Genomic DNA, 14,764 nt, shown 5'->3' on the forward strand with positions numbered 1-14,764 from the left:
TCGCTTAGATGACTCAAGACTATGGCAATAACACCCAAGTGCCAAGCAGATACATGATGGGTGCCACCTAGACAACCTTTCCAAGGAGACACTTTCCATGGGCTTGAATTTTCTAATAATCAGCTAAGATTTGAATGCGGCATCCACCAAAGTCAAATAGAGCACCACTTCAAATATTTAACACAACCATCCCTGGTCCCCCTTGTACAGAGGTTGACATATCACACAATAATGTTAATCCGAGGTGTTGGTAACTGGAGACCAAAATGAAAAGGCAAGTGAAAGCTATATAATGTCTCTCTGTACATAGTTTTTTATTTACATGATACAATTCTGCATTAATGCGTGATAACAAGATTATATGTAATACATAAATATGAACACGGTTTGTACAAATTTGCATAACTAAAAGTTAAAATTAAAACTTGAATGGATACACACAATTCTTTCAAAGCAGAAACTCATCCCTACAGAAACAATCAAACAAACAAAAAAAACAGCGCTGAGCAAGCCAGAACAACAAATGTTAGAGAAAAAAATCTATATACAAGAATTTCTCCACACTGCTAGATTAGACTCTACAGGTATACACACACACACACACGCGCACGCACACACACACAGGAGGGATTAACACAAGCTTGCTATCCGAGCACAGAAGGACAATTATTATACCTCAGAGGTGGAATTTTAAGAAAAAAAAACTCACTTTTTCTCCCAATCAACTTCTGTAAGTTGCCCGGTTCTGTAAACATGTAACAATGCAATGCAAGAGAGGAGGGATAACAGAAGAAGAATTTGAAAAGCTACACATTAACAGACAAGTAAATAAGGATAAAGGGCATTTCCCAGACCACTGTTGAGGGAGGGGAAAAAAAGAAAAAAAAAACAGGAACCAGCAGTTAAAAGTCTGTTAGGGTTTCCACCAAAAATGCAGAGAGGAAGGGAGAGTGCCATGCCAGTCCTTCTGTAGTGGAAAGCAGATAAGCAATCAGACAGGCTGAAGATGGCGATTATGTCATAAAGGGTTTCAGTTATGACTGGGTTCTGAGTAAACATTAGCCAATAGGTGTTCGTGCTGTTTCACATTCTGCCAAATGAAAGCATATGACATGGTCAAACACAGAGCTGGGCCAGCGGGAAGGAGGGTTCAGTGGACCCCTGAATGTACATAGAGGTTCGACTTTATGCAGCGCGTCTCACACAACCATTCCGTACACATACACAGAATACATAATACGGAAATATCAGCAAACTCTAGACATTACCCAAGAAAAAAAAAAAACAGTAGAGGTGAAAATATTGACCAAGCATTAGTGAAGTATATTGCCAATTCCTACTATTTCAGATATTTTACATTGTCGTAGACACGCAACCCATGCAATACACCCAATAATACTACACTCCTACACCCAAAAATTAACAAAAAAAAAAAAATACAAAACAAAAAAGAACAGGGACAGGGCAGGCGAAATGGGCATTATTTCAGGCCTCAAACCACCATGATGCAACCCACCAACAGCCAATTGCGGGCGGCCGGCTTCACTGAGCCAAGTTTCCCCATAGCATGGAGGACAAAATAGGGGGACCAAAACCATGGAGAGAAATTAACAGCAACAACCAAACTTTAAAGTCACATTTTTTAAAAAAACATATATCCTCAGACATCCTTAACCGGCAAGAAATATTCTGGATACAATCAAAACATAGAAACAAACAAGCTAAAAACACATATGGCACAAATTATTTTTTTCCTTTTCTCAAAACCAAAGTAAAACAGACTGCAGCACAAGCTGAAAATGACGAAATGAAACGTCGGTAAGATCCAGTGAACAGCCTGTCACAGACTTAATGCGGCTGACTCATTTTAACGGGCCATTCAGTTCAACCCATCAGTAAAGCGTTCTGACGTCTCAGGTAGGATAGGCAGAGAAGTGAAAAAAACATGCGCAAAACTAAAGAGATTATCGCTGACATGTTTAATTTGTAATGGTTCACATCTGTAACGTCTAAGACCGAGAACAGAGACGTCGAGGTTCAAAGGTTCACATTTGCATTTGTGCAGCTCAAGACACCTGCACGTGATGACTCTGGAAAGGCTCGATCCAGCCAGAGAATACGTATAAAATACTGCGCACAGACCTTATAAGGGCGCCGAGCACCGCTGGTGAGTGGGCATGCGATTCGTGTTTACTTTCCTTTCTCCTTCTTCTGCCAGGGGCCATAAAACCCAGATGTTTGTTCGATTTGCCAGGATTACAAGGGAATATGGGATGTGTGCTCGCAACCAATTCTGTGCCTACAGCATCACTGCAATAATGGATTTTGTAGACTTGACTTTTTTGTAAAACTTTATTCAGAACATTTCAATATTCCATGAAATTTATATACACTGTGCAGACATACAGGCTGTTGTGTGTGACCCATAAATGGTGGCCCTAAGTCACATACGGTGACCTTATGGTGCTTGGCCCTCACTTCAAGGTTGCTTGGATATTTTTCTCTCTCTCTCTCTTTTAAACCCAGACAAACCTTACATAGATGTTCAGTCATGCTACAAGACATCACAGCCATGTCAGGCTAAAGAAATCGGTCCACCGATCACACCTACAGCCTTTGTCTCAAATCTCTCAGGCTAGCAGTGTCACCTTATTGCCTGCCTTTTTGGGGATATTTTTTAACGGAATCAAAGCATAAATAGGAAATAACTATTTGATTTGAACTGTCCACTTCCACAAAATTCTCCTAAAAAAGAAAAACAAAAAAGGGAAAAAAAGCATGCCTTGATTTCTCTCTTTTTGGCACAAATATTAACCAATCAAGTGAGCGAGCAAAGGTAACAGAAAAAATGTGGGAAGGACTTTGAGATTTCCTGAAAAGATGCCCAGGTCTGTATTTTAAAAAATGCTAGTACTATTATTATTTAAATAAAACACACACCACAGAAAGGGAAAAACAAAAAAAGAGAAAAAAATGATCGTTCATGCATCAGCTCTGGATAGGATTTTCAAGATTGTAATAAAAAAACAAGTCCTTTTTAGCCCAGGTCGAAGGTCACGCACAAGAGTCCTTTATATTCTCTGGATTTTGTCGGCGACAACGACAGGGTTCTCTTTCCTGATCTTGGCGGCGGCCTCGGCTTTGTAGTCATACGGGCAGTTGTGCTTGTCCGAGTACCGGTGGAGTCCGCAGAATAAGTTACCACAGCGACAGTCGAATCCTGGCGAAGAGGGAGAGAAGCAGGAAGGACAGAAGCATTAATCAGTGAAATGGGAGCCACTCACACAAAGGCAGCAAACACAAGGCCTTCTGTGACCCACTGAGTGCAAAGATTCATCCCAGAGAGCATGAACAGAAAACTCTCACTCCCATAGAGATGCATTAAAGCTAGCTTATTTATTTAAACCTTGATTTAACCAGGAAGACTCCTGAGGTTAAGAACCTCTTTTTGAGAGAGGTCTGGTAAGACAGCCAGGAAGGTGGCCACAGACCCTCTTCAGCGTGCCTCTAGCTGACACCTGCTCACCTGTCAGGCCGACCTTCTTCCGGCACATGAAGCACCTGTTCTTCTTGGCTTTGGGTGCCTCTGGGGGCTTGGAGTCATCACTGCTGGGGTCGCTAGGGCGGGAGGTGGAGGCTGTGGGCTGGGTGACAACTGTGGGAGGGGAAAATAAGGGTTAAAATTCACAGCAAAAACCATGCATTGCACGCGCTGCTATAACTGACATCCACCGTCACAGAGCTCCCAGCTAAGGGATGAGGACAGTGAGGCTTCATGAGCCCCACACAGTGTGCTGTCATCACTGACTCATATGAAACAATCACAAGACTTTTCTCTCTACACCCACTGTATGAAGAAGCAGTGAGTCACTGATAGGGTGGAATGACTCCACCCTATCTGGGGTTTCAGAAAACCTCAGCCCACCATCCCAGCTACATATCTCAGGTCAAAAAGCTGCCACAATTTGCTGATAAAGTCCTAACAGATGCAGGCACAAGTCCCACAATGCAAAAATCCATCCTTGTGAATCTATTTTCAGAAACTGTTTCTGCTATGAACTGTTTGGATAGATTATATCCTCAGAACTCAGCATTTTAGTCATTTATAGGACATAGTCAAAGACAAAGGGAATCTGCATGACAGACATATGAAAGACACTAAAAAGCAAAGGCAAAACTTGTGCACATTAAAAACAGGGAAACTGAAAAATCTTCAATGCCTGCAGAGATAATACAGGTCTGCAAAGGCATGGTAGAAAGAGATAACTCAGTGGTGTGCAAGACAATGTATTTGTTTAAAACTTGGAGGCTGTTCGGGCACAATGTTAGATGCTTTCAGCGGTACTGAAGAAAAGTGTTTGTCCAAGACACTTGCTAATGCAGTGAACACTGTAACCATGACAAACTTAAAATGGAAAAAAAAACAAACAGTTCTACTTAAAAGCTTTATTTCTGAAATCCTTCCACAAATCCCTTTGTAAAACCAAACCAACCAAAAGATTTTTATTGAATAGTTCTCCAAACCATTCTGAGTTTTGACCAATGAAATAGATCCCGATCATGTCTCAGTTTTGACTTGGGAGAACTGGGAAAAGTTCTTCCCTACATATTCAGACCTTCCAAGCAGATATCACTAAAAAGTACTTCACAACAGAGGCATGTAAATAAGCTGGCTGGTAAAACATGTTCTTGGGGTCCTCTGAACCTTTTATTTCCCTGCTGGTGCTACAGTCAACCCCATCCCTATGGACCATCACATGCCCTGAGAGTGCATCATAAGTGGTCTCCTTATTAAAAGCCAAAAACTCTCAAACAAAGCACATTTCAACAAGCAGAGTGTTAATTTGTTCTGTGGTGAGAAACATCCAGAAAGGACAGAGTCTGATCGCTGCCACAAAAACCACTGTTACATCCAAGAATCTCTGTGTTTGGGGGACATGCTGTACTCGTGAGTATTCCAGTAAAACCTGGAACCAGTGTTTAATGTAATACATGAATGAGATGAATATGATATGGGGGGTGGATGGCAGGGACACCTCAGGGCAAAGACAGAGCCACACTGCTTGCGTGTGCTGTGACCTTTGACCCCAATCGTATTCCAATGCTGGCATGCATGGTTTTATTTTTCGGACCCGTGTGGTGTGTCCCAGCCAGTGGTTTTCTGGGAAACGTGGGACAGGGTGCACTCGGGCCCCCTCTGCATCTCCGAAAGCGGGCACTACTGAAAGACGACACGCTGGTCATCCCGCTGACCACTGTGGTTTCCATATATGCCCCGGCCAGTAAACAAACCCCTCCCAACCTCCAGGGAACTGGACGTCCACCAGGAAACACATGAGACAAACGCAGTGCAGCCCCCCCCCACAAACACACCGAAAAACAAGTCCATTAGAGCAAGTCTTTCAGGTGTGTTAGCTTGCACAGCTGTAGACCCCCGCCTTGAGGCATGTGCAAATGTACTCTTACGGGCCTGGAATGTGTGAGGGCGTGTCTGCCCAGTGCCAGTCTCATGACTCCTCCTTTCCATAACACTGTCGCTCATTTGAAACCGAGGCTGTGCTGTGTACACACAGACACACACAGCCACAAAACATGTTCCATTTTGCTTGTTTTTTGTCCAAAGACTTTTTAAGGCAAGTTTTCCCACCTAGCTCAGGTGTAACAGTGACTAACAAATCAAACTTATGTGATGGTTAGTTCAGCTACTATACACAGGTTACCCCCACACTTCTGAACCTCGCACTGGGACACAAAATGCCTACAAGGAGGAGAAGGAGAGGAACCTGGCTTGCGATGTTTTTATCAGTAGTGATAACTGAACGTCACAGTGATAACTCAGTGTTGGTGACTTTGGAGAGGGCGTGTCTGACGTGGGCACCGTGCCTCTGAGCATGTACACACTGGAGTGGAGCGAGGCTGCTCACCCCCATCACCTCACTCAATCACAGCATGCTTTGCATACCTGGCTCCGTCGGCTCCGATTTCGGCGATGTGACTTTGTCCTCCCGGGAGATGCTCATTTCGGTCATCTGTTGCGTTACTGGCAGCGATGCGGCTGGCATACTTCTACAGGGCGCAAGAGCAGGGCGCGGAGGAGAAGGGGAGGGCTCGTTGAGTTTTAGAGAAATTTCACATTTGGTCAGCAGTACTAAACATGTAGAAATATGTAGGAAGCAGACTGTACTCAATACACCACAGTTCCTCACACCCTCACTACCAAGAAACCAATGGTGCAGTAATGTCTTCACTCAACTCTTTTGTTAGTTATTTAATTGTGCAGAGAACAAGAAGGAAAATATGCTGCTCTGCCATGACATATCAGTATTTTTTAATGAAATGTGGAGTCTTGGAAGGGGCTCTGTGAGGGGTTTGCTGAAGGTCGCCGGGTCGCTCACCTGGCTGTGTCGGGCGTGCTAACTGGGGAGGTGTCGGGGTTGCTCAGACTGGCTTCTATTCTCTGGATCTCTGCAGCTTCAGAGGCCGGGGTACTGGAGGCACTGCCAGCACCTGCAGCAGGGAAAAGAGAGCTGTTCAGCTTCAACAGCCTCACTTCTCCAGAGCGGCTTATGAGGAAAGACAGTCGCACTGACAGTGACCACAACTCTTTCACTCCCACAAACTACATTTTCAGAATATCCTTCCTTTCACACCTCCAATTGAATTTATGTACTGTCTCAAACTTGTGCAGGCTACATGTCAAGTGTCTGTTAAAAAAAAATTGCCTTTCGGGGGTATGAGCAGCGGTTCAATGTCATGTTTCATTGCTAAAGGACTGTGCTGTCTCATCCGGGAGATTGTGTTAGACTTCTAAGCCATGGCCTTACATCTGGCTGGAAAAGAAGGAATTGAGAGCACTTCAACCCTGAAGCCTGCATATTTTCAGAGTAAGGTTTTCATTGCTTTACAAACAGAGGCGTATCTCATGAATCAAATGATGAATGGATGCTCTGCGTTGGATATTAAACTACATAGTGCAAATTCAGCGCCACAGACTTTCAACATAAACAGACTGAGGCCACTTTTGGAAGCAAAAAAAGTATCTGGCAGTTTCTAATGGTTAGGAACAATTACTTTCATATAAAGTTCAATGACAAGTTTCAACCCCATGTTTTATATTAGATCATATTTCATGGCAGCATTAGTCCCAGAAAGACCTGGTCTGTCCTTGTCCATGAGTTATTTTTACAGAGAAACTACCTCCAAGCCTTAACTACACTACACTGTCTGGTGGACCGCCCAGCTGCAAGATTCAAACAAAGAATTATTATTCACGGGGAAAACTCCGTTTTAAATGGACATCCCGTGTAGCTCAGGTCTGTAACCGTAGCTCAGTTTAAAGGGACACAGAGGAATATAATAAAAACACTGCTTTCTCGAGCTAATCCTCCCATCCCGCCCAGAATGGGGCTCTGTGTCGGGCGGGAACGCAGGGCAATTAGGAGGGGTTCGGAAAGAGAGACTGCTGCACTGGAGACAGAGGCTGCCCTCTTTTTAAATTTGGTTCAGAATGTGCACACACACACACACACACACACACACACACGTTTTACTCTGTATAGCTGCTGTTATGGCCTTTTGGAAGGGGAAAAACTAACCCCAACCGCAACCCCAGCTGTCATTTTGCTAAAACTGTAAAATTGCCCTGTGTGGGAGGGATTTATCAGCCTTTTTTTAGCCAGCAGGGGTCACGTCAGTACTGGGGAGGGAGAGGGGGAGGGGCTGCTTACCCATGGGGCTGATGGGGCTCACTCGCCCGCTGTTCTGCTGTCTCGTCAGGTGCTCCTTGTAGCACACAGAGCACATGCCGTTTGTCCTGGGGTTGCCGTAGAAACCGCAGCCAGTGGCACACAGCATGGGTACCGGGCTCTGGTTTGTCTCTTGGGCCATCTCTGTACACGGGATCTTCCTGGAGGGGAGAAGGCCCCAAACAAAAAGATGTTAATCCAGCAGGGGAGGGAGTGCAGTGAGCCAGAGATGGAGTGAGTGTACCCATCTTGGTCTCAGTCAGGTAACTAATAGCTATCTCGTCATGTGCACGCAACATCCAATCCCAGCAACGAGCCTGCGTTCCCATGACAACAAGGCGGCCATCTTGTTGACCTCCATTAGAGCAGCAAGCTGCTCCCTCCAGCTGTGACTTTGAGGGGTGCATGCGACAGGACAGCCTCATTAGCAATGTCCCTTTCTGTGCTAACCACACACCAGCTATAATATTTCAAACACCAGTGTACAACTTTTGATGTTGTGAGCACAGAACAGAACTTCGTATCCAAAAAAGGAATTTTGCAGAAATAAACAAACCCACATTTTGTTCACAATAAAATAAACTATAAAGCAGCAACGCCTGGATTCACTCTTATGATAAAATGGCTCCAGGTACTTTCCCCCTGTATTTGTCAACTTCCATTCCTAACCCCAACCATTTCAGGTTTTGACTCTGACCAGTTGCTAAGAGCAGAATGCACCAATAAAATACAGCTAAAACACATTCAAGTATTAAATTAACATGTCGAATACATATGTACTGAAGTCAGGTTCGCTGCGGGATCAAGCACTTTAACAAACCCTTCCTTTCCACTCTCTTCACAGAGTAACCCTTTGGTGTAACTGGTGAATTTCATTTCCAAGAACAGCTTGACACAGTACTACTGTGTTGTACTCTGCATCACTTGTAAGTCGCTTTGGATAAAAGCTTCTGCCAAATAAGTAAATGTAAATGTAATGTAAATGTACTTCAGTGGCTTCACATGAAACACTGCCGAGATGGTGGGATTCGGCCTAAGAAATGTCTTAATTTTGTTTTGACTGCTTATAACTCCGGGTGTTAAAATATTTAAGTCTCCCTCCCATGAAAGTGCAACATCTCTGTTGAAGATATGAGCAATCCACAAAACAAAATGATCGATCCTTGTGCCCTTCCTTCCTGCTTCTGTTTGCATTAATAAACTTGACTGCTCAATTACAGTATTCACAAACTGATGTTTTATAAGCTGAAATGGGCTGAACTTTGACGACAATCAACTCACTTCATAGCACTGCCACTTAATCGAGTTCTGCAACAATTCTGAACGGGTCTCCACGGCTGCATGAGGCTTTGCACTGTCATTTACGTTAGTTAAAACTGTGAAGCACGTGTTCATGCACACGATAATGCCAGAGGACCCTGAGGAACAACAGGGGTTCTGTGTATAAACTTAATGGAAAAAGCCCCTCCAATTGTTGCTTTTCATGAATAGTGTCAAAGCTGCACCATGCACCAAACCAATCACTGGAAGCAGAAATGATTATGCCAGGGAATAGTCTTCCACCACTGCCATTTAAATAAGATTAAAAAAAACTGACACCACAGAAATGACACTGGGTCCTGTTACAACAACTGTGGGTTACAGTTCTATCCTGTGTTCTCTTGCAAAAACTCAGTAACCAGAACTGTCAATACTGTAGTCCTTGTGTGGGTATGGCTTCTATCCAATTCACAAGGAGACCAATCTGTCAGTTATTAGTCACTAAATTACACCATGGCTCAAATCCAGACAAGAGGTTACAAAAAAAGCCTCAATGGTGTCTCACAAATCTCATAGCAAAGCCTTCAATTACAACAAAATGAAAATAAACCCACTAAGTAAGTATACCATTATCTTTATAAGAGGGCCTCACTCAAGCCAAGTCTAGCTGGAGCCATTCTCTCAACAAATAGCTTAGCAATATGCTTTTTATCCCAGAGAAACAGCTGGGAGGAGAGCCGATTGCTCACGGAAGACAGATGGAAAAAGAAAGCTTTAAACCAGCTCCTTCTGTGGCAGAATAAATCAGTGTGACAAGTCATCACTCAGGAAGACACCAATGAAAGTTTTAAAAAGACTGACTACCTTCACAAAAGTCATATATTCAGGCACATAACCCCTTTCTACTCATTACCAGACCTCCCTTAGGCACTGATTAATGAATAACACATTCCATAGGACAACTAAGAAACAATGGGCAACACAGACATCAAACCACAACTAGAACTAAAGATCTACTAGAAATCATGAACAAGACTCCAGTTCAGAAACTAAGCAATTCAGCAAAGTGCCTGGAGCAGCAAGACATCCCGCAGTTTAGCACTCTCTAGAGTATGAGGAGAGACAATGCGAACAACAAGCCGATTAGCTACATTGTACTGATTTTCCTTATAGGTATATATAAACAGCCTTTCAAAGGCAAACGCCAAAAATCTGACATAAATGTGTTTCCCAAGTGATCGATGACAGTGAACCACACTCGCTATTCTGCTGCATATAAACCAGCGTTCATAAATGGGCAAAGCCAGGACAAGTCAACTACGGATGCTGTTAGAAATCACAAAAAACACTACAATCCACCACATCCAACGGTTTTACTTCACTGAAGGTCCGTGCTAGTTACGAAGCACGTGTGGATAGCATTATGGTTCCATTAAAAGGAGTGGAGTTTTCATATATGGAAAGGGGGTCGGGCCTGACTTTGACTTCCCCTCAATCTTTGCGTTTAGTGAAAAAAGTACGTCATTCCAATGTACCGTAACGATGTGAACGAATTTGGCTAGCTAACAGACTACTTTGTGAAACCCTTTCTCCAAATCAACAAGAACGACAAGAGCCTCTTCTTCACCATTTAACTGCAGCAAATTTATTATATTTTTCAGGTTGCACGTGTCCTTGGCGTGCAGATTGTAGCTAACCTCACAGCCATCTAATGGTTAATGAAATGGGTGGAGACGCGCTCAGTGGCCGCGGCTGACTTACCATAGTACTCCTGGCAACAAAGTGTCATATTTCAGGCCAGTTCGTTACATTTCAAGGCTCTATTATACATTTAATTAAGACCCTGAGTCATGCTTACGGCCTCGTGTTAGAAAACATAACCCAGACGAACTCTTCAACCGTCACTGACAAAAACAATACACAGATAATTATAACTGAGGAAGGTTTATTTCTAATCAGATAACGCAATTCGAGAAAACTACTGGAGGCTCTGGTGTCAAGCTTGGAACGGAAGAAGTCCACAAACTCATCTCAAATCTCATAATTAAATGAACGACGTTCGTCAAATAAAAATTATAACGATAACTTTTACTTGACCGAAACCAACACCGGGGCAGTCTTGCATCAGACATTTCAAAAAATAGACACGAAACGAGACTGTTGTGTAACTAACAACCTGTCCGGGACGTTCTGTTATCCGTCCGCGGCGTTCCCCTGCAGTGGCAAATAAACATTGTACTGCATTGGCACACTGGTTCCAAAACAAGTCCTCCGACTCGCTCATATATGGTGCGTCAAACGTTTTTTTTTCCTTGAAAAGCCAAGCTGGCCATCTCCTTCCATCACGTGTATGCCTGCTGACTGCAATATTTCTACCCGGCTAAGAGTCACATGGAGGGGAGGGGGGGCCATTAGCTTCCGCCTGTCACAAGGGCGCAATGTGACACGCTGATCTAGGAAGCTCAGATACGAAGAAAACCCCCATCAACAACGGAGTGGCTCTGGAATCAGGAGCTATTTATATCACCCAAAGCTTGGTATAGCTCACGCAGAACTGCACGGTCTAGGTCGCCTGCAACCACGCCAAGCGTCCGCCCCCGCCACGCACAACAAACCAGACGGCTATCTTGCCTACTAAAGACAAATAGGAGGATTTTATAGTCGTCATTGTTTTAATCTGTCGCCAACGCTAGTTAACTGGCTAGTTTGTTAGCCAGACATATGATGCAATCTATAGCTAGTTTCTCATACTCGCTAACGTTGGAGCGCTGATAAATATGGGTACATTTAGATTCGGTTAATAAAACTTAAGTATGACTGGTTAACTACCTAATACGATTGCTTCGTAAAAGAGGTAACAAAACAAAGAACCGTTTGTCGAATTAGATAGCTAGCTCGGCGCCTTAGCTAGCTAGATAACGAAGTTCTGTATTCAACCACCGAACTAGTAAACCTTCCGAAAACATGTATTATATATCTTAACGATTTATTTTGTAGTTACTGTCGACACTGGATAGCTACTTCTCTAGTTAGCCAGCCGATCTTGATCAATCCATATCGCATATCTCGCCAGTTGGCTAACTTATGTCTACTCATGTCAAAGTGGAATAGCTGGTTGGTTAACAAACTAATTTTAAGACAACACAAATGCCCCTTAGTCTTCCAGTTCTCATAAACAATTAAAGTTTCTAGTAAAACACAAAACATCCGATTACCAGACTCTAAACTCTGCTAACTAACCTAGCAACTTAAGTAGCAGACTAGCGTCTTCCCTTTAAAGCAAGCAAATGATCACACACCTGTTAGCTAGCTACCAGCCTAGATTAGCTGGCAGGCTACACGTGCTACACTAACTAGCAAGATGGTCACCTAACTGGTGATCACTGGCTGGCTAGCTAAACACCTCTGGACTACACAGTTCTTTTAATTACCACCCAATGTCGACACGTTGGGTAGCTAGCGAGGCTACGTTGATTTCCCCGTCGCGTTTACGAGCCAGCGTCTCATTCACTGAGTAACGACAATTGTGAAAGTTTTACAAACCACTGGGTTCCAGAAACCATTCGCTATAACACAATCTAAAGCAGTAATTGGCGATACAACGTCGTCTAAACCAAATTGTTGCTAATAACTCATAAATTTTGGAGGCCGCAGACCGTCTCCTTCAAAAACACTGAGTCATGCTAACGATAAGGCGAGTTAGCCAGCCGGCTACAGCAGTCACAATTACATGAAAATATAAATTATAAGCACTCTGAAACACTCATATAAACATATCGCATAAACATCTGTGGTGTGATTTTATTATTTGACGGGAAAAGTCGTGAAACATGACGACACATTATCAGTTTTAATCCCACAGTCTTTTGTGCTTTGTCTTTTTCTTTGTTTCCCAGCCTCTTCCTGTTTTGACAGTACGAGCTAGCGAGCTGTCTACAGTCGCCTGGCTTCAATTACCTACCCAACTACATCGAAACCATCGTTTCGAAGCACTGCGTCGACTTAATGGGCCGACCGACTTTTCTGAAAATAATGTAGCCATCTAAATGGTATCGTTATAGGTCTGTTGAATTTAATATCCTTCGTCTTCTCGACTAGCTAGCGAACAGTTGAATATGGCTATCCAGCAAGAAAGCAAACGAGCTGTGGCTAAAGGAAAACATCTGTCCCATTGTTTCAAACTGCCTTGGTTAGCTCGTTAGCTAGTTGAGCTCAGCGTTACTCCATTTCAAATAAACAATTTCCAGGTACACAGTTCTATCCAGAGTGCCCGACAAGCGGTATTTGAGATTCCCAACTAGCTACAAAAGTGTACATAACCATAAAGTGGGTAACTGGGGAGGTAAAAGCAAGTTTTATCTATCGCCGACTTCTCATTTTTCTCTCCCTTCCCTTCTTTCCCTTGCATGGTCACGTTCGACTGCTGGTGGTGGCAAGTTGAGACTTCTGATCAAAGCCCCTGTCTGGTCTTTGTCCTGGACAACTACATTTAACCAATGTAACGTTATTTGTTCTTACTTTGAAGAGGGAAATACTGCTTTTATTCTCGATATCCCGCACACACCCGTGCTGCCTTGTTAATTCCATTTTCGGTATTCCTTTCTTCTCTTCTTCTGTGCTTCGTTTATTTTAAGGTTATTAAATAAAAAAAGGCTAGCGTCTGCCTGCCGTTGAACTCTTACCTGTTCAGTGTGATCTGAATCGCACAGTAGGTGGATCTAGCTAGTTCTGTGAATAGTCGTCGTTTTTTCTGTTAAATAGAAGAGCTTCTTTTCCAAGGTGTCCCTCCTTGTTCCCCGTCTCTTGTTCGTCTGATCTTCCTGTCACAAATTGGGTCTCAGTCTCTCTCCTGCTGCTCGGTGTTTGTTTCCTTCTTTAGTAAGGGGAGTGGCAGCGAGCGTCATAGCAGAAAAGGAGCGTATTGATTGGCCGAAAGAGCAGCCAGGGAACCTTCTCCGCAACAATGTACTGTATTCAGAGTCCGGTGGGCGGAGCGAGGAAAGGTGTCTGAGGAAAACAGTCATCATTCTCATTATCATCATCGCTGACGGCCTCGGGACATCCGACGGCGCATAAACATAGAAACCACGGCGATTGAGAAATAGCCTGCTTACGTTGCAAAACGCCTGTCTTTTTGGACATACTACCGAGTAACATGTTTCGGATGTTGCCAAAAAATGATCATGGTTGATTTTCTTTCTACGGTGAAATATGTTCTCTGTGAATGAATAAAGTTGTCGTCAGAAGCAGTAACGTGTTTCGTCTATACTTGTTTTTTGTTCAGGGGTTGCGAAAGAGCGGACGGAAAGGGAATCGTGTCATTTAGTTCGATCTAAATCTGGCGTCTGGTTTGATACTAGGTGTGTCCTTCCAGTCCTTCCAAGCACTATCTAGATTTTTTTTTTCCCAGAGAACAGGCTTAGGTCTCCTGTACTAACGTAATCAAAAAACAAACAAGTTGGTCCCACACGAAAAGAAACAGAGTGGTACAGAGTGTTTCGATATTGCTCTCTGGCTTGTTCGAGAAAACTCGCCCATAACGTACTGAAATACACATACCCTGTAGACGTGGTAGTCATTAAAGTGTTAACCACTATACTGTTTTGGGGTAAACTGTTGGGAAATTCAAAGACTACTTGTAAGGCAGATATTCAAAAGTCTACTGCCTACTTACTGTACATAATATCAAGCAGCCCTATACTAAATTTGAAATTCATAATATATTTAAGTACTATATAAATAAAATGTTACATAGCTAT

At 43.3% G+C, this 14,764-nt stretch overlaps 1 protein-coding gene across 2 annotated transcripts; it reads right to left on the reverse strand.

Annotated features, from left to right (window-relative positions):
- Positions 1–1,088: 1,088 nt before the first annotated feature.
- On the reverse strand, positions 1,089–13,879 carry zfand5a (zinc finger, AN1-type domain 5a). Of its 2 annotated transcripts, XM_036526030.1 has the most exons (6): positions 13,688–13,879; positions 7,728–7,906; positions 6,396–6,507; positions 5,963–6,066; positions 3,527–3,655; positions 3,072–3,220 (listed from the first exon to the last, which is right to left on the reverse strand). In XM_036526030.1, exons 2-6 carry the CDS (start codon positions 7,885–7,887, stop codon positions 3,072–3,074), a joined length of 654 nt encoding a protein of 217 aa, XP_036381923.1. In that variant the 5' UTR covers positions 7,888–7,906; positions 13,688–13,879. The 2 variants fall into 2 exon arrangements, with proteins under 2 accessions (XP_036381924.1, XP_036381923.1); XM_036526031.1 differs by lacking the exon at positions 13,688–13,879 and having other exon boundaries at positions 1,089–3,220; positions 7,728–7,887.
- Positions 13,880–14,764: the final 885 nt, after the last annotated feature.

This window comes from Megalops cyprinoides, chromosome 4 (genome assembly GCF_013368585.1).
Source record: "Megalops cyprinoides isolate fMegCyp1 chromosome 4, fMegCyp1.pri, whole genome shotgun sequence".
NCBI lineage: Eukaryota > Metazoa > Chordata > Actinopteri > Elopiformes > Megalopidae > Megalops > Megalops cyprinoides.